The following is a 21,054-nucleotide window of genomic DNA, read 5'->3' as shown; positions in this document are numbered from 1 at the left end:
CGATAAACATTCTTAATAATTTAAGTTCACAATAACCACAATCACAGCTAGTGACTCATTTCTGTGTCTCTAATCTAATCAACAGTGGTCGCCTGAGGCGCATGTTAATAATACCAACTGAAAACAGAAACTGTCCTGAGACAACATTGATACACAAACCAAAACTGAGCAACTTCTGATAAAATAAAAATGTTCACATTCTTAATGGCTTGACGCACTTTCCATGCATGATATTTCCTTGATTATGATGACACTCCTGCGCTTAACGCATAATTAGGCACTCAGACACACATCATCATGCCCCTCCTCATTAACTTCCTTCCTGCTTCCTGTCCAGCTGACCCTTGAACAGGAAGTCTGATGATTCTGTTGATCTGTAACTGTTCTGCATCATAATCAACCTCACATAAACACACACAAACATTCTTCAGCATGTTCTTCTACTCTGTTTGGTAGAGTCACAAGCTTTGAAAGATTATTTTTTACGACATTAAAAAGTTAGGCCATACATTAGCATTTCAAATTTCAGTAAGGTTTTTTTATTCAGTAAGGATGGATTAAATTGATCTATACGGCATTTCTATTCATCAAAGAATCCTGGAAAAAAAATCCACAAAAATATGAAGCAGCACAACTGTTTTCAACTGATAATAATCAGAAATGTTTGTTGAGCAGCAAATCAGCATATTAGAATGATTTCTGAAGGATCATGTGACACTGAAGACTGGAGTAGTGATGCTGAAAATTCAGCTTTGATCACAGGAATAAATTGCATTTTAAAATATGTTCACATAGAAAACAGTTATTTTTGATACTTCACAATATTACTGTTTTTACTGTATTTTTAATCAAATAAATGAAAGACTTCCTTTCAAAAACATTAAATAATCTTACTGACGGTGGTGTACATATGAGGATGTCTGAAGATTTATCTTGATGCAACTCTAGGATCATTTCTCACTTCATCTCATGTAAGATGCTTGCTTGCAAGCAGATTGTTTGATTGACAGCGGGAGTGTGGACGGTGACTAATCCGTCTTAGAGGGTGTGAGTCAGGGTGAGAGGTTGTTCACGATGGACCATCACCGTGGCGATGGTGTGTTTGATGACATCACAACTGGTCAGTTATGGGAAGCTGGAAATGACACCTGACCTTTTGAGAGCAGAGGTCAGCGTGGGCGTCATGAGAACCTGTCGCGTCGCTGTGTGTGTGTGTGTGACAGAAAGAGAATTGAGTGAGTGAATGTGGTGTGTGTTTAAACTAGGGGTGTCCAAAGTCGGTCCTGGAGGGCTACTGTCCTGCAGAGTTTAGAAGCGTCAAAGTGGTAGTTGTGTAGCTGTCAGTGGAGAAAAAGGAAGCTCACAGATTTCATCAAAAATATCTTCATTTGTGTTCCGAAGATGAATGAAAGTCTTACGGGTTTGGAACGATATGAAGGTGGGTGAGTCATTAATGACAGAATTTTCATTTTTGTGTGTGAACTAACCCTTTAAGGAAACATTCCATTTTAGCATTCTTCAAACATTATGGGAACGTTACTTTTGAATGTTCTCTGAACGTTCTGAAACGTAACATTTAAAAAACATTAGACGAACGTTCAACAAAAATGTTTCAGTCCAACGATATATAAATGACTTTTCTGAGCTAACATTTTGAGAATATTAATGACCAGATAACTTTGAACAAATGTAATTAACATTACTGGAATAATGTTTGCTCATAACTTTGAGAGAACCTTGCCAGAACGTTAGCTAAATTCTGAGAACGCTTCCTGTTAGCTGTGCAATGGTCGCTATTTCTGCAATTCCGTTTAGTGACACTTGAGACCCGGAAATGAAAAGACTATATTAAGCTTTAAAAGTACCATGAAATCAAAATTGACAAGACCTATTTTTTTTATGAATATTGCAATGTTTATTATATAAGATTTATTAACTTCCCCTCTCTCTTGCAGCAGCATCTCTTCTCTGATGACAAGTTTACTGGTGTGAGGGCGGGGCAACCTGTCACTCACATGAGATCCACCAATAGCAAACCACAACCATCCAGTCAATTCCCCATAGACAAAATCAAGCCCCGCCTTACATTTGTTCTTGTCCGAAAAGCTGTTTCACTCGAATATACGTCACAATAGGGAAGGAAAGACTATCGCAACTTCCGTTTCATGCTGACTTTAAAATGACTTGATGTAATCTAATTATTCTACATTGTCCTGTAGAAGGCTGTGTTGCCGAAACGCGTAGATCTACTTTTATCTTGTTTTAATGATTTAAGCCCAGTTCATTAAAGACTTTTTGCCCACGTGAGTGCCTTGGAAGTATTTCGTCTACATAATCTAATTATTATTGAAATTTCACATACTCAAATGTAAATTTTCCAGCAAAATACCATCTTTTTTGCAGCTTTCAAAGAAATAGAAAACTATATATAATTTATTTGGCTTTTTATACTAATAGAAAAGCTATAAAGACTATTAGTTAATGTTCTCTTTTTAAGGTTTTTGTGTAACAAGGCCATGTGACTCAATCTTTATTTTATGCGTTACGTATTGTTTTTTCTCTTTTATTTATTTCTCTTCTCTTTGTTTTCTCTCATTTATAAATTATTTAACCTCCTTGTAATGTTGTTCAAAGAATATTTTTGTAAAAATAAAATAAAAATGATGTAATCTAAAGCAGGTTGATTGAGTCACATTAAATAGTATAGCTAATTTAGATTTAGGCACATTTTAGGCTACCTGATATTTTTACTGTGTAAAACAAGCATATTTATTCATGTATTTTCTGTATGTATAAACAATGATCTATAATCTTTAGTCAAAAATGACATCTAATTTCTGTATATGAGATTTATGTCAGTATATTGTGAATCATGTGAGCCCCAATTCACATTCATGTGCCTCATTTCTCTCTCTCTCTCCCCCATCCGTGTCTTGGAATGTCCGCTGACGGGTCTTCCATTGTCCTCATCCATATGGCCACATTATGGGGTCCTGTCACCAGGCAACTGCAGGTTCTTTTGCGGTTGCCATGACGAAGATTCTTTAATGACGTCGTAGCTGCCCCCATGCGCCTCTCTTCATTACGGATGGAAGGTCCTTTTAAAAAAGTCTGGGCACCTCCCCCAAACACCCTCCTAAACTCCCCACCCAAAACACACACACTCACTCGTTACTCAGCCTCGTAACCTCCTTAGCTTCCAAAGGGTGACTGGAACTAACAATCCCACAATGCCGGCTGAAAGAACTGGTGTGGATATTCATACAGGCTCTCTATTGTGTTAGAGACTAAGAGAGGAGGGTCAGGGGACGCAGTGCTGTTAACAAACCCAAAACCTACAGAAAGAGTTTTCGCTATAGAATGTTTTGTCAAATAACCTTAAAAATGACATCATGTGGCAACTAAATTAACTAGATTTTTATCTTGTACTCATACATTTATATTGTTCTTAAATTGAAATATTTGAGTAAACTAATTCATACATTTAAAGGATTAGTTCACCCAAAAATGAAAATTCTGTCATTAGTTACTCACCCTGATGTCGTTCTACACCCGTAAGATCTTCGTTCATCTTCAGAACACAAATTAAGATATTTTTGATGAAATCTGAGAGTTTTTTTTAATCCTCCATTGAAAGCAACAAAATTACCGTCATTCAAGGTCCAGAAAAGTAGTAAAAACATTGTTAAAATAGTCATTGTGACTACAGTGGTTCAACCTTAATGTTATGAAGCGACAAGAATACTTTTTGTGTGCAAAAACAAAACAAAAATAAGGAATTCATTCAACAAATTCATCTCTCCCCTGTCATTCTCATATGCTATTTCCGTTGCAGAGCTTCCGTGTTTACGTCCGAATGCCGTATTGGCCAGCTCCGGTCACGTGAACAGCACGACGCATGCATGAGTATTAATGACAGAAATTTGAAGTAACACTTTAACTTAAAATTATCATGTAATCTCAAAGCAAACATTTTTATTAGTGTAAACTTTGCTAGCTATAACAAGCTAATTCAGAAAATGCGAACTTGCTAATTTGCTAACATGTTAGCAATAGCATGGTATAGCACTTGCTGAATAAGTACAGTAATAAAACATTTAACATACTTACTCTGAAACCAAGCCACATGCACCACTTGTCACCATGATGGTAACTCTCCTAAAACCCACTTTAACAGAAACTCTTCTAAATAAGCATAACAAAACATTAATAACTACTAAATCTCCCATTTAACATTAAAAAAACATTATATAAAACTTAATTTTAGCATTTACTCTCCCTTTCGAGTGCCATGGGCAAAGTATGCTGGGAAATAGAAATCCCAGCCCAGTTTCAGTTAAACTTAAGTTCGTCTAAATTAAAAGAAATTAGTTTATAAAACTTAAAACAGTAGCTGCGTCTCATTTCGAAGGCTGCGTCCTCCGGAGGTCGCATTTGAAGGCTGCATACATCATCGAGGCGGTCTCATTTAAGAAAAGTAACCGTTAAATTGCAAAGTAAGAAAGAAATTACAGTATTTTATACCTTACGAGGAATAAAGGCCTTTGAATACTGAGTCCGATATTCGTGTCCGAAATGTTCGCACGTTAAAAAATAAATACGACCTCACGTTGTGTCAATCACGTTTATACACTGCCTCCGAAACTTTCATCCGTCATAAAAAAAATCGGATCAGGTTCGATTTTCTGCGTTTTTCGCATCCATGCCACGCATTTTGAGAGAAGTTTTGACAAATCAGAGCCACCGTACGCGAACGCCAAAATCCCCAATGCCATCTGACAAGTTGATCCACGTTGTCTACAGCACAAAGCAGCAGCACTGTATGACAAACAAAGTGGAAAGAGACAGAATATAAAGATAGAGTGTGCCAGTATCACTAGCAAAGCATCAAACTGAGCCACTGACAGCCTGAAGTAAACTTTGAAACGCTCGGGATAATCACACAGCTCCTTGATGAGGTGGAACAGTCCTTCCTCTCTACACAATCTCAGGATTGGATGTACCCAATATTTCCTCTTTCTTTTTGTCTTTTTAAGAAGAGAGAGGACAACTAAATCATGCTCACTGCTTGAAGACTTCATTTTGTATTATTTTGTGAATTTTTTCGCAACGGATTCATTAATACGCATCGGACTCAGTGTGCAAGGTCTCTCCTAACGAATTTTTAGGATCAAGAATACGAAAAAATGCATACAAAAATATGTGCAAAGGCCTTAACAGTAAATTTTATTACGGTAAATAAGACATCCTTGATGACGTATGCAGCCTTCAAATTCAACCTCCGGGGGACGCAGCCTCCAAAATGCCTCCTTAAAATATATCAGTTCTGTGAACTCAAAAGAAAAATATAGTGCTTAATACTCATAAAAGTTAATTTGACTGAACTAATTAGTTTAAGTTTTTCGTACTCAAACCAATTAATTATTTTGAACGTTATAGGTGATGAATTCATACTTGTGCTGAAAAACAATAGCATACAGTCCAAAACATGACTGATTGGTTTGATGCTTTCAAGACTGTCATATATTATTCTTGCACATTTACACATTCATTTCAGCCAAACATATACTTTACGTTAGAGGATATATCAAAACAAATGTTAAAGTTTACAAGACCATCAGACCTGAACACTGTAATCTAACTATGAATATCAACTATAAATTGATTTTTTTTTTTTTTTTTTAAATCGATCTTGCTTTTAGAACAATAGTATGCATGTAAAAAAAAACTATTTTAGTTCATTATCTAAAAAGAAAAAAAAAAAAAAGCTATATTTGGATAAAAAGCTTCTTGAAATGAAATGTGCAATGTTTTGCTCCACTGCCAGTGAATGTTGGCAAGGCAAATAAGTCAAATGACCCGGATGTGCCAACAGAACAAAAGTTGTTGTTGAATCCGAAGTCTCTTGTATTTTGAATGTAAACAGTAAGACTCAGTTGTTCCAAACTTCTTCTGAGTGTGTGGTTTTTGTACCAGTTCATTTCTACTGGTACTAACCAGTAAAATCAGGTCATGCGGTTCTGCCGCACACTCTTAAGTGTGACTGACGTGTTTTTGCTGCATTGAGTGGCCATATGACCAGCTAAGCCTTAAGAAACAAGGTTTTGGAGAACCAGTTACACTTATACTTCACAACTGACTGTACAGTTTTTCATTTTCCAACCACTCAGTTCTGAGGTACTGCATCAAACACTTGCCAAACTATTCACAGTGACATTTTAATGAATGGGTGAGAACCTTCATTATACCTTTAATGATAAATATAAGCCTTCAAGGCTTTGTTTAGCATCAAAACTAATAACTTAACCAATAAATGTTGTATAAGAATGGCTTTTGCAACCTGATGTTGAGCTTGTATTCGGTGCGTATTCGTATGTATTAGAGGTATTAAAAACACATACATTCATATTTGTGTCAAAACTGTAAATGTTTATTCCAAAGAACAATTATTCAAGAATTCAAAAAGACAATTAAAAAAAAAAAATACAAAAAATAACCATTTCAGACGAGCTGAATAAACTGAATGTAGAGGTCTTAAGTTCAAGGAACATGAAGATACCCATCCATGAAAGTTTGCATACAGCAATGCACTATACCGGCAGGATAATCCCAAAAAACAGACATTATCCATAGTGGATGTAGATCCTGCTTGACTTTGTTTCTCATGTAGCCTTGTTTAGCTTTGAGCAACAGTGTGGACGGGTGAGTTGAGAGTAACAGATCAGTCAGGAGTCGCTGTCTTCAGTTTTCCAGCTGTTTGTCCTGGCTGACATTCCAAGTGTTGAAGATTCTCTGCAAATGTGCCAAAGCAGATTCCTCCAGATTTACACACTAAAACATCACGCCTTCAGCACATTGAACACATCGGTAAACATCTTTGAACAGCTACAGCCACTAACTTAATGGTTTTAGCCTTTTACAAACTTTTACAAGCTTACAAACTTTTCCAGGTACCTAAAACAGATATTTTGTCAGATTATTGTTGCTTTTTCACCATGAATATCCTCAATAAAGTTTTGAAACAGCATTTTTAACAAAGAGGCAACACTTTAGAATAACTTTCATTATGAAAACAAACATTATGTTTAACAGATCAGTAGTTTATGAACATTTACACATCAAGTATATCAACTCATGATGATCGGCTTATTATCAGCAACATAATGTTACTGAAATTATTTTTAAAGGATTAAATCAATTTTAGCCAGTCGGACGCAAAATTATATAATGTTTAACAGATCATGCACATTAAAACATGAATACTGTATGTTTCAGGACACTGAATGTATTTTTATTGATCTGTTAAGCATCGCATAATGTTTTGTGAAAGTTATTATAAAATGTTCACCTTTCATATCCTCAAAAAAGACGTCATGTTAAATACAACAAACTGATCCAATCAGTAGTCCAAGATGCTTAAAAAAGGAAAATCAGTCTGAAGTTTTACGAGAGAGCCGACATATCTGCAGGTGCAACACACAACAACAATTTTATTGTAAAAAAAAACAGCGTCTAAACGTAATTCCTCTTGTCATAGTCCCCGTTGGGTGTTGCTCTTTTGGTGGGCGCGTATTTGACCGAGTAGCCGGAGCTTCCAGAGGCCGGACACGAGCAGCAGAGCATGCTTCCCCCGAGCAGCAACATCGCGGTGGCCGCCCAGCCGATGTAGAGCGCCGATCCGATCTCCCGTTTCTTGGCCGCCGGCACCTGCGGGTTGTAGAAGTCAGAGATTATGCTGTTGGCCATCCAGCACAGGGGCACGAGCATGAATATGGCACTGATGATGTAGATGACCCCTCCGACGTTCACCACCCGCGCCTTCACGCTGTCCGTCTTGATGCAGTTGGTGCACTGCGCGCCGGCGATCGCCACCATCAGCCCGATGACGCACATGACCGACGAGATGACCGTGAGAGCGCGCGCGGCTTGGAGATCGTGGCCGAGGGCGAGCATGGAGTCGTGGATCTTGCACTGCATCTGGCCGGTGCTCTGCACGACGCACGACATCCACAGGCCGTCCCAGATGGTCTGCGCCACCACGATGTTGGCCTCGATGAAGGCGGTCACCTTCCAGGTGGGCAGCCCGCAGGCGACCATCTCCAAGAGCGTGCCGAAGACGCATAGGATCAGACCCAGGATCTCCAGAGCCGCGGAGGCCATCTCTTTTACTCCTTATAGTGCTTAAATATATCTGTGCACCTGCTCTAGAACTCTGGGAACGTTTGAGTCTTCAATCCGAAGTTTTCTTTTCTTCTAAAGACTTTTGTCCAAAGTTTCTTCTTCTCCCCCAAAGCTGTTTCTTTCCAATATCTTCTATCCAAGTTTTCCTCTCAGATCAAACAACAAAAACTGTAGCGCTTTGATCAGGTGGACAGCATCTCCTCGCTGCGTCTCCTCTGTGCTTTGACTAACGGACTTTTCCTGGACTGGGAATAAGTGGAGTGGAATAATAGCGGTACGCCAAGAGGAGGGGCGCGTGCGTGCGTGCGTGTGTTTGTGTGTTCAAGACTGAAGTGAAACTTTTATCCAATCGCACAAGAGAGCATCTGTTGCTCGCCAATGAGGATGCAGAGAAGCTGTGCACTTGTGTGTGAAAGTCTAAGGGGGGTATATAAATAAATAAAACAGTTTTCTTTCTTTTTTTAACAAAAAAGAAAAAGAATCAACTATGATTTTTTTAATAAAATCACTTACCTATATATATAGAGAGAGAGAGAGAGAGAGAGAGAGACCACAAGCCAGCACCAAAACAAATATATATATATATATATATATATATATATTTATATTTAATATTTTCATATATATATATATATATATATATATATATATGAAAATATTATCAAAAGTTAAAATTCTTACTTAAATATCATTAATAAAATATTTTGTCACAAATCCTGATGCGTGTTTAGACATGTTCGCTGAAAGCACTGGAAACAGACCGCTCCTAGAAACTGTAAACTGTCTCCGCCATCTTGGCTCTAATTCGCCGTTCTATCGGCCGTCCTCCACATTAGTACTTGAGCCGTAATGGCTTCCGTTGCGCCGGGGTCTCAATCCATCAGGCATTATGGGATAAGGGCGGAATTGTAGCGGTTTCCGGATTCCCTGGATTGGCCTGCTGGAAGAAAGAAAACAAGGGAGGTGGAAAAAACTCCAGGTTTTTGTGTTTCACGCGTTTATAGCAGGTAAGGTCTTCTGGCGCCTAAAAAAGTTAGTCGAAGTTTCTTCGCATTTGTATCCGGAAGTGATTAATCAGCCGAGACTTTGTATGAATTTCTGAGCGGCTCCAGTAACTGTTGCATGTCAAAAGTTGATACAAAGTTACATTCAAATTAAGTTTCATTAAATGGTATAGTTGTATTACTCGATACATTGTTTCTGTCGTTGAAACCGTAAGATGACACACAAATGTTTTGTTTTAGTGCGGGTGTGCCAGTTTTACATGTGTTACGTGCTCTGAATTAAGAATAATTTGTCAAGCAGGGTGTGGACGAGAGGAGGTGTTTTCACTAGAAATGGGGTGCTATAAAAATATACCCAAGGTTATCTGTTGTTTTATTAATAAATTACATAGGAATTTGGCATCATGTGGATTCAGAGACATGTTGTTCAGAGAGGGGTTTGGGGGAGTCGAGGAGATGAGGGCCAGAGTTTGACAGCACATTTCAGTTTAATAACACGTTCACTGCCTGGAACAAACCTCCTCACTTTTAACATGTCCTCCCGAGAGCCAACCATTCAGTGTATGAATGCATTTGTTTAACATTTCTGAGGAAATGCATACCACTTTTGTATTCCGGGCAGTCGTGGCCTAATAGTTAGAGAGTCAGACTGGTAACCTGAAGATTGCAGGTTTGAGTCTCAATACTGGCAGGAAATGACTGAGGTGCCCTTGAGCAAGACACCTAACCACCAATCGCTCCTCGGACACCACAGCAAAAATGTCTGCCCAGTGCTCCGTGAGTGTGTCCACAGTTTGCGGTGTGTGTGTTCACTACTCCTAATGTGTGTACACTAACTGGATGGGTTAAATTCTGAGTATGGGTTACCATACTTAGCCTTCACATGTCACTTTCACTTTCATCTTAAAGAGGACATTCTGGCTTTTCCTGTGTGTTAAAGGGTTAGTTCACCCAAAAATAACATTTCTGTTATTAATTACTCACCCTCATGTCGTTCCACACCCGTAAGGCTTCGGAACACAAATGAAGATATTTTTAATGAAATTTGAGAGCTTTCTGTCCTTCCATTGACAGCTATGCAACTACCACTTTCAAGCCCCAGAAAGGTAGTAAAGACATCATTAAAGTAATCCAGTGTAGTCACATGGACTATTTTAACAATGTCTTTACTACCTTTCTGGGGCTTGAAAGTGGTAGTTGCGTAGCTGACAATGGAGGGACAGAAAGCTCTCAAATTTCATTAAAAAGATCTTAATTTGTGTTCAGAAGATGAACGAAGGTCTTGCGGGTTTGGAACAACATGAGGGTAAGTAATTAATGACAGAATTTTCATTTTTGGGTGAACTAACCCTTAATTGTTAGTATGTGGTACACATTAAAATGTTCTAATAATACAATAAATATAATAGTGATTTTAATTAAATATTAATATGTCAATATATCAATAAATTATTAAATATCAATTTTACTATTACGTAATAGTTATATTTTTCATATTTTTGTCCATTTTTGTATGTGCTAAATAGTTTATAGGCCTAATAATAGAATTGAATGTGGTAATAAAATTAGCAAAATACAGAATAAGAAAGGAATATTTTGTATGCATTAAAGGGTTAGTTCACCCAAAAATGAAATTTCTGTCAACAATTACCTCAGGTCGTTCCAAACCCGTAAGACCTTCGTTCATCTTCAGAACACAAATTAAGATATTTTTGATGAAATTTGAGGGTATCTGATCCACACATAGGCAGCAACATCATTGCACCTCTTGACGCCCAGAAAGGTAGTTGAAAACATGGTTAAAATAGTCAACGTGACTACAGTGGTTCAACCTTAATGTTATGAAGTGACGAGAATACTTTTTGTGTGCAAAAACTAAACAAAAATAACAACTTTATTTAACAATTTGAACCGTTGTCATACGTAGTGAACCCATTGCAGGCTTCCTTGTTTACGTCCAAACACCAACTCAGTATTGGCCGAAGCTGAACACGTGAGCAGCACGACGCATGCGTGTGATGCTGACATAGGATCCGGCCAATAATGAGCCGGCATTCGAACGTAAACGAAGCTATGTATGACAATGGTTCAAAAGAGTTTAATTTTTTTCAAGCTGAATTGTAGTCATATGTTGTTTTAGTGAAGAACAAAAAACTTCAGGCAGCTTGTATTCATCAAAATTATATCTTTTGGCTCGTGTTATGTTAAAATAACCCTGAACCTAAATAGAAGTGGTCCGAAAGGAAATCTCCAATTTATAATGAGCAGGATTTTGGCTTTTGGCAAGACATGTGACAAGTAAACAAGATGAGTTTCTAAATGACCTCTTCATTATAATAGACTGTTAGCTACTTAAGTACTCCTTGGTGTTTACTGCATGTATAAAGACACTGTGATTCTGGTTTTGCACTGAGAAATGTTTAACATTTTGGGGATATTTTAAATTCCATGGCTTTCCAGGCTATTTGTTTGATCAAAGATACAGTAAAACTGTAGTATTTTGAAATATTTAGGGCTGTCACGATTCTTCGATTAAATTTAAGTTTTTTTTGTTTGTTTTTTGTTTTTTTGTTTTTTTAAATTGCACTTTACCCATGTCAGGTAACAGGCAAAATACCGGAAATGGCACATTCCACGACGAGAATCCATGAACCGCATTATTAGACCATTTTCTAAGGCTACACGATGTATTAAAACCATTTAATACTACTATACTATGAACGCAATGTGCGCCATTTCATCAGATTTGTAACGAAAATCATTTATAAACCTACGCCAACACAGGAGAATAAATCGGTATGTTTCTAAATATGCAAACAGTTCATCGTGATTTCAAAATAAAAGTTTAAACCCTCTCTCTGCATTTCTATTGTAAAGAAGTGGCCAAATAATAAAGATTAAGTTAACATTTGAATTAAATGTTGTTTGGCCAATATTTTGATCTGCTGTAAAGTGTAACAACACCAGGCATTTGTTATAATACTCCAATCTTCAGTATGAATGATCCTTCACATGATCCTTCAGAAATCATTGAAAACAATTGTGCTGCTTTATATTTTTTGTGGAAACTGATACAATTTTTTCAGGATTCTTTGATGAATTGAAAGTTCAAAAGAACAGCACTGAATTTTGATTTCTATTGAATTTTCTATTTATATTTGCATTGACGAGGCTGTCAGTAGATTTTAGTAGGTGGATTGACACAGTTCTGTTAATCGGCTAATGAGGTACAGTTATCAGCCAATAGTCTTGAAATGATCAGCTAATCAGCCCGGGGTGTGTTTCTCAAAAGCATCATTTGACCGTTGCACTCTGGAACTTGCAACCATAGTCGCTTTTGGGAAACGCACCCGTGGCCGAAAACTAGTGTAAATGTCGTAGGCTGGTAAGAGCTGCGTGTGGGTACACTTGGTGCCGTGAGGTTTAGGGGCGTGAGTGTAACTGTCGAAGGTCAATAAGAGCTGCGCGTGTGGTTACATTTGGTGCCGTGAACCGGATGGGAGTGAGGTTTAGGGCCGTGAGTGTAACTGTCGTAGGCCAGTAAGAGCTGTGTGTGTAAAACCTCACTTCCCTGATCTTAAGAGTCGATCTAGCGACTGACGCTAGAGGCTGCAGTCTTTAGCCTCCCACGCCTCCCACGCCAGAGACCACGGTTCGAATCCCCCTCAGAGCGGGTTAAGTAAGACTGGTTACACTTGCTGTATTGCTAGTAAACTGTTAGTAGGCCCCCAGTAAGAACTGTGTGTTTTAAACCTCACTCCCCTGATCTCAACAGGGAATCTAGCAACTGACGCTAGAGGCTGCAGTCTTTAGCCTCTTTGTTAGAGTGCCTGCCTCCCACGCCAGAGACCACGGCTCGAATCCCGCTCAGAGCGAGTTGAGTAGGACCGGTTACACTTGCTGTATTGCTAGTAAACTGTTAGTAGGCCCCCAGTAAGAGCTGTGCGTGTAAAGCCTTGCTCCCCTGATCTCAAGAGGCGCTCTAGCGACTGACACTAGAGGCTGTGGTCTTTAGCCTCCTTGTTAGAGTGCCCGCCTCCCACGCCGAATCCAGCTCGGAGCGGGTTGAGTAAGACCGGTTACACTAGCTGTATTGCTAGTAAACTGTTTTACCCTGCTATGTAGTAGAAACTGAAGATTGTCTCTGCTGTCTTGGCTCTGTATGTCCCTGTCATCAAAGGTCTTTCTTTCTGTCTTTTTTCTCTTTATTTACATCTTTAAACTTTCACCCCTCCTCTTTCTTCCTTTATCACGTCTCATCCCATGCTCTCAATTCCTGTCCTGTATGGATGTGTTATTTCCGTCAGTGTTTGAAAGCGATTCCGCCCTTTGTCTTGAAAATCATTCATCAGTACGCCAGAGCAGAGCCGCTCTTCAGAGGTGAAGTGAATAGCGACGGGGGTCGTGAGGCGGCACGTTTCACTCATAAACTCAAGTACTGCTTTGAACGGTAGCTCGGTTGTCCAATAGCGGTGCTGTTATGACCGGCGAGCCAACGGCAAACCCAGGTTTCTGGTCTGACTGTATATGTGGCGTTTCAGTCACATGTCTCACGAGCTTACGATCTGCTAAGCTCCATCAGGAATTCTGTTAAGAACCTCAAAACCATTTTATCGTAAAAATGGTAAATCTCTTAAGTCAGGTCACCACCTGTGCTCGCGTTTGAGGGTGAGGCAGAGTTGAAAGTTGGTGTGTTTGTTAAATCTTTTCTTGGTTTTGGAGCTTAATGCACGTTAATGCAAAAATCACCCATGGAGCTACTCTCTATAATCACTGTGGTGATAATGAGGCCACTTAATTAATCTGCAACTAGTTTATCCTTCCCGTAATTCCTAGCCAGCAATAACAAGACCTCCCAAAGTGTGTGTATGTGTGTGTGATAAAATGGGAATCGCAGTGTCCGGCATTATAAAGGCAGCACCACAACACCCACAATCTGACATTTATCCTAGATTATAGTTTCCATGCTTTCCAGAGAAGCTCTGACTCTTGATTTTTCCGGCTTTGGGGAGTAGAAACACTCATGATCACAAAAATGAAGATAGTAGGCTTTCACAGTAATGACCTTCTTTCTTGTTTGGTACTTATTTTGTAAAAATGAGGTTAGAACATATTTAAAACTAAACCTAAATATGATTAAACATTGTGTAAAATGTTCAGATATTCATGACATTTCACAGCATGATGACTTGTAACAGCACAAAATTGCTGAATTTAAAGCGGTCCTAGTATGCTTTTTTACTTGTAATTTTGCTGCTTGAGCATGAAAAAGGTCTGCAAAGTTCCCAAGTCGCTCCAAGGGGAGTTATTTTGTATATCAGCGCGCATTGTTTCCCTGAAACGCCTCCATTTTAGTCTTCAGTTTTCTTCCAGTAACGAACACATCACAATATCCCTCATTTAAATAATTCCTGCTCAAGGCAAATGCAACATAAAGGGGCGGGGCCTGGTTGAGTTAGTACTGTGTTGAAAAACGCGGTTATGGTAAGGGGCGTTGCATTTCCCAAAGACGCTCAAAGAGGTTTACAACACATTACAACACACTACTCCAGCTGACCAATCAGAGCACATTACGCTTTTCAGAAGGAGGGGCTTAATAGAGACAGGAACTAAACAGAGCGACACGCTGAGAAGAAAAGAATTCGTATTTGACGATATGAGGAATTTTAGTACAGAAATATAATAATCAAATGTAAAAATAAAATATTGCATAGTCTTCACTGTATGAATTAGCCTAAATATCAATTGATTCATATTAAAGCTAAAAAAAGTTATTCAGTCAGTAGTAAGTTATTTTCTCTTTTGTTTGATTGACATTAATGACACAGAGCAGCAGGACTGCTGTCACTTTAAGACCAAACGCATGGATCCATTATACTGATACACTGATAAATAAACAATGAACTTAAAATTAAAGGGCATCACAAACATTACAAATGTTAAATTCATTTAGTAAAGATAGAGTTCTTTGGGCTTTTTGAATTTTTTTTTTTTTTTTTTTTTTTTTATTGACTCTAAATAAACTTTAAAGGCTATGTGAAAATGAGCAAAACTGGGTTTTGAGTTACTTCATGTATAATGTATATAAAATTGATATATATATATATATATATATAGACCGCAATGGAAACGCAGACAGCAACAGGTCTGGAGGAACAAAAGTTTCAAAAGGTTGGCTTCTGTAAGATCTTTAATGTTTTTTAAAGAAATCTCTTATGCTCACCAAGGCTGATCAGAAAATACAATAAAAACAGTAATATTGTAAAATATTATTAGCTTACAATTTAAAATATAATTTATTCCTGTGATGCAAAGCTTATTTTTTCCTCTCTTGGGAGTAGAAAGTTAAACACTCATAAAAATGAAATACTCGATCTGTCAGTATTACAGCTGTTAGGCCTTCACAGTGAAGTCTTTCAGCCCTGCCGTCTCTGAATCCAACACACCTTCACCCAAACCCCATAACGCACATTTGAGTGTTTTTGGATGGTTTAGTGTGTGTGTGTGTGTGTGTGTGTGTGTGTGTGTTTGTGTTTGTGTGTGTGTGTGTGTGTGAACCTTCATTTATGGGGAGTGGTGAAAATGTAGGAAAGCGTTTCCAGGAAGATGAAAGATAAACAGCATTGTTCCCTCCCTGTCGTCACCCCTCACTCTCCTCTTCATGTCTAACACACTCACACACTCCAGCTTCTCCAGAACAGTTTGTTCCCCATCAAAATCATCAGCCCAACCCTATGCAGATCGGTTACGGTGTGTGTAGGAAGATCAGATTGATGGAGAGCTTCAATTGGCTGTTCCTCCATTAAATGTGAATGTTTCATTTGACTGGAATGTGAAGGATTATTTTACAGGCTATCTATTGCATTTAAGATGCAAGATAAATCAGTGACCTCACCATACTAGTATTTATTTATTTACTATTTACTTTTTTACAAAAATTTGGGGTCATTATGATTTAAAAAAAATAAAAATAAAAAAATAATACTTTTATTCAGCAAGGATGCATTAAATTGATGAAAAGTGACAGTAAAGACATTTATAATGTTACAAAAGATTTCTATTTCAAATAAATGCTGTTCTTTTAATCGTTTTATTCATCAAAGAATCCTGAAAAACACTGTACCACAGTTTCCATAAAATTTTTTCAACATTGATAAAAAGTAATGTTTCTTGAGCAGCAAATCAGCATATTACAATGATTTCTGAAGGATCATGTGACACTGAAGACTGGAGTTTTGTTTAGAATTTTTTAGGAACGTTTCTTTTTTTGTTTATTTATTATTATTTTACAATATTTTAGTGTTATATTGGCCACCCTCTTCTCTAGATATCAGTACTGACATCAGTCTTTAAAAACTCGTATCGATTGACCATCTCTGATTACGATGTCTTTTCCTAAATAGCGAGTTCAAGAGAAATCTATCAAGACTTTTGATTCATTTATTTACTGTTTTTTTTTTTTTCTTGGTCTAGTTGTCAGGCAGGAACGTCATGTCGCAGTCTGAAAAAGGAGAAAAAGGAAAGGTAAGACGGACACTCCTACACTTGTTTAAAGGTGAAGTGTGTAATTGTTTTGGATAATTTCATGTTTTGGTGTCTCCGTTTAATGATCAGAGTGAGTAAGTCATTTTCCTTAGCAGTTACTTTTACTCGGTTGTGCTTTCAACACATTGGTTTGTTATTTGAGCGGCCTGACATGTCAACATATGACTCAACTAATGGATTGAGTTTGGGCGGTACTGTCCATTTTCATGGTCAGTGGAAGATGAGGGAAGTGTTCGGGAAAATTATTATTATTTTTGCAATCACTATTGTTATACTATAATTTGCAATTCCAAATAAATCAACACACTTTACCTTTAAGTATTAAATGTTTACGTATTAAACTTGTACATCAGTGTAACAGTTCTGATGTGTGTTTCTAGTTTCCTGATGCTGCAGGATATGTGGGATTTGCCAACCTGCCCAATCAGGTGCACAGGAAGTCTGTGAAGAAAGGCTTTGAGTTTACACTAATGGTTGTAGGTGCGTGACATATAAACACAGACATGGATTCAGACAGACACACACTGTGCTTTTAACTGGGTGTTATTTGTTATCTTAGGAGAGTCTGGTCTTGGTAAATCAACCCTCATCAACAGCCTCTTCCTGACTGACCTCTACCCAGAGCGCTATATACCTGGAGCGGCAGGTAACACACACACACACACACACACAGGGTCCCCTGAGGTCTTTATTAACTCTACAGGATATTGTGTCCAAGACCGAAATAATCCCTAGCCTTCATGAGAAATCCTCTGTAGATGAACTTTATTTTGGCCCAATGCAATTTTCATTATTCCGATTATTATCGGAATAAGAATTGTAGTTATTTTTACCGTTATTATTCACATATGCACATATGATGAACTCACATACAGTAGGTGTGTTACTGGCCACTGTTTTGATCTACTTATGTCAAATACAAAACACATTTCTATGGATTTTTTCAGTGACGCACCAAAGAATATTTCGTCGATCAATATATTGCATTTATATTTATGTCACGCAATGTTGTCAAAATGAACTCAGTTTCTTCAGCACCCCCAAAAAAATGTCTTCTTTACCGCTATGTTTACGAATCTGCTCATGAAATCGTTTGTGTCCGTCACTTTGTGACGGAGTGGAATAGATGCGATTAAAGTGTTTACATGCCTGTTTATTGTGAATTCTGCATACGCCACATATTTCGACATATATCTTGTTATATTTTTTATTACCATTTTTTTTAAACTATAGTGAATAAACTGTAATAATGAATGAAATGTTCAAGGTGTCTGAATAAATTTTGGTTTGACTGTGTGTATGTGTATATATATATATACAGTAAAACCAAAATTTATGATTTTTAATGCAATACCTAAAGTGTGTCTTAAGTGTCCAAATGCTTTTTTTTGTAGAAATAAATATTCTTTTCATCATGATGCAACTCGCAGTGGAATGCACGACATTTCTGATTTAGATGCTCACTCGATATAAAATCCCTTTAAATCCCTCTGTTGAGCACTTTGTCTATTAAAGCTCTCTAGAGAATAAGGTTGTTTTCAAGAAAATAATCCTGTCTGTAGCCCAAGGCTTCCTCCCAAAGGTTCTCAGAAAGTGCTCATAAAACTTTTCATTGCAACAATAAATCATCTGTTTTTTTTAATGTGATTTGTCTCGATGTGCCCCCTCAAATGTTTCTGCACATCTTTTTTTCTGTAAACATGAGTGTTTTTGTTCTGATGGGGGTTTTGTTGTGCTTGCAGAGAAGATCGAGCGCACGGTTCAGATTGAAGCGTCCACAGTGGAAATCGAGGAGAGGGGAGTGAAGCTCCGCCTCACCGTAGTGGACACGCCTGGATATGGAGATGCCATCAACAGCCAGGACTGGTCAGTGTGTGTTTACTTTGCTAAATTTGTCCCAAGAAGTGACCAAGACCTCCCTTTGGAGAGATCTATTTAGTTCAGTTCAAATTTTTTTGTATAGAGCTTTTCACAATACATGTATCGTTTCAAAGCAGCTTTACAGAAATTGCATGTGTCTACATTGCAATTTAGAGTGATCTTTTTGTGTCCAAGTAACGTATTTCAGAAATGTACAAGTCATGCAGTTAGCAACATAAAGTATTAATTTTAGGCAGAAACAATGAGCTCATTGAAGTAATTATTACAAGTTGTAACATGATGATTACAATATATAGAAAATTTAGCATTGGGGGCATCTTCAGTTATAAAAATGATTATAAAACATACATATTTTTATTCTCAAAGTTTGGTAGGGTTAGTCATTTTAACTTTAAATAAAAGAAAAAAAAATTATATAAATTTCTGGTATGTCCTCATTTAGATGTGTGCATGTGGTAAGAAAGGTTTTGGTAGAGACCAGCCTCTATCAATGGGTGTGGAAGGTGAAATTACTTTCTTCTGAGCCATATATTTATTTTAAGTTTGACGTTTGATGACCTCAGTTGTCCCATATGTTATCATTTTCCCTGTACCATAAATTATTGGTGGTAAATAATAACAAGATATTTGAAAAGCACAGCACATCTTCTGTAAATACATGCTACAATTTAAAACACTATACATTTACTTCTGCCAGGATTTTTGCTACACTGAATTTTTGCTACACTGATTCTGCATTGCATTATTGTGTTGTTCCAAAATTACGTTTTATTACTTTTGCATTACTTTTTGATACCGGATCGGGCACATTTCTTACTATTTGGACACTTAAATGACACTTCTGAATGTCATTGTACTTTAACCAAATATCAAAGGACCTTTTTATTGTGAACTTTTAAAGAAAGACATTTGACAAATTGAAGTTTGTCATGTTTGAAATGTCACTTGCTCTGATATTTTGTTTAATGCATTGAAAATAAGACATTTTAAGTGTACCTTAAAGGGGTGATTGATTATGATTTCACTTTTGTAACTTTAATTAGTGTGTAATGTTGCTGTTTGAGCATAAACAACATCTGCAAAGTTACAACGCTCAAAGTTCAATGTAAAGGGAGATATTTTCTTTTACAGAATATGCTTTTTAAGGACTACAACAAGCTTCTTTCTGGGTTGATGACATCACAAACACCAAAATTTACATAAACCCTGCCCCCGAGAACATGCAACAAAGGGGGCGAGGCCATGTTGGGCTGCTTTAGAAAAGAGGAAGAGGAAAGAGGAAAAGATTGTTACTGACAATCCTCATTTTGGCTGCGTGAGATTCTCCAGCTTTGTTGTTGTTGAGCAGCCGAAGCGTGAGCTGTTAAAGCTCCGCCCTCTTCTGGAAAAGGGGCCGGGAGAAGCAGCTCATTTGCATTTAAAGTGACGCACACGAAAACTACATGTTTTTGCTCACACCAAAATAGACGCAAATTTGACAAGCTATAATAAATGATCTGTGGGTATTTTGAGCTGAAACTTCACAGACACATTCTAGGGACACCAGGGAATTATATTACATCTTGTGAAAGGGGCATTATAGGTCCCCTTTAAGTGTCCAAATGCTTTTTTGAGTCCACTGTACTTGTGAAATGCAGAACAGCATTTTTGATTTAGATTTCTTAAGGAGCGTTTGTCTAAGACGTGTTAGTTCTCGCGTTCAAAAACACCAAAATGGAGCACATATTAATAAATCTTAAAAAAGAAAATTCTCAAAAAAACTCTTTTGCTAAAAATAGTTGATCTCGCCTAGACTCCATCTTGACCCATCCCTACTTTTTTATGTCTTAAACATAATATTTATGTAATGTGTATTACTCTTGATGTAGTGCTGCTGTTGTTTTGCATTAAAATTTCCCTTAGGTAGGTGAACTAGCTGTTTATTATTACAGATATCTACCATAAAATTAGACCTTGCATATAACTATGACCTCCTGAATGGAAGACTGGACTGATTATTAATTTAATACCCAGTCTCTGCTATGCAGATACACAGACACATAACACTATTTACTTTATGGCACTTGATTGTGGATTATCGACAGCTGTTGCCTTGTGTTTGTATATTGGTCATTGAGCCTTGCTGAGGAATGCTGGGAATGTCCTGTTTGAAAGAACAATATCCTCCCCATCTCTCACTCACAGACTTCACAGGCCGTTAATAAAAATATGCCATCCACGTTACCTACCTATATTATCATGTCATGTCTCCTCCTTCAGCCTCTCGATAAGGCTGCGGTCTCAAAGCCGAGATCTAGAAAAGTGCAGTGCAGTGATCATATCTGCATCCGAAGCAGAAGTGGCTTAGTGTGTGGTGTTTAGATAAGTCTGGAGGCTTTAAAGCAAAAGGGAAGCTGGTGGTGAGAACTGACTGAGGCTGCGTTTATACTGTCAGTCCAAATCC

General features: G+C 37.7%; 2 protein-coding genes across 3 annotated transcripts in view; one reads left to right on the top strand and one right to left on the bottom strand.

Annotated features, from left to right (window-relative positions):
* Positions 1 to 6,408: 6,408 nt before the first annotated feature.
* cldn5a (claudin 5a) lies at positions 6,409 to 8,488 on the bottom strand. The gene has a single exon (XM_051904492.1). The coding sequence runs from the start codon at positions 8,158 to 8,160 to the stop codon at positions 7,513 to 7,515; it is 648 nt and encodes a 215-aa protein (XP_051760452.1). The 5' UTR covers positions 8,161 to 8,488; the 3' UTR covers positions 6,409 to 7,512.
* A 527-nt stretch (positions 8,489 to 9,015) lies between these two features.
* zgc:63587 (uncharacterized protein LOC393431 homolog) overlaps positions 9,016 to 21,054 on the top strand; it is a 41,899-nt gene continuing 29,860 nt past the window's right edge. For both annotated transcript variants that reach the window (XM_051904479.1, XM_051904478.1), the window contains exons 1-5: positions 9,016 to 9,188; positions 16,659 to 16,709; positions 17,111 to 17,210; positions 17,290 to 17,376; positions 18,473 to 18,596. In XM_051904479.1, coding sequence (XP_051760439.1) covers positions 16,677 to 16,709; positions 17,111 to 17,210; positions 17,290 to 17,376; positions 18,473 to 18,596 — 344 coding nt within the window. In that variant the 5' untranslated portion in view covers positions 9,016 to 9,188; positions 16,659 to 16,676. The remainder of the gene's footprint in view (positions 9,189 to 16,658; positions 16,710 to 17,110; positions 17,211 to 17,289; positions 17,377 to 18,472; positions 18,597 to 21,054) is intronic.

This window comes from Ctenopharyngodon idella, chromosome 8, assembly GCF_019924925.1.
Source record: "Ctenopharyngodon idella isolate HZGC_01 chromosome 8, HZGC01, whole genome shotgun sequence".
NCBI classification, from domain to species: domain Eukaryota; kingdom Metazoa; phylum Chordata; class Actinopteri; order Cypriniformes; family Xenocyprididae; genus Ctenopharyngodon; species Ctenopharyngodon idella.
Note: the sequence above shows the minus strand (reverse complement) of the source record. Positions and strands in the feature narration are given on the sequence as shown.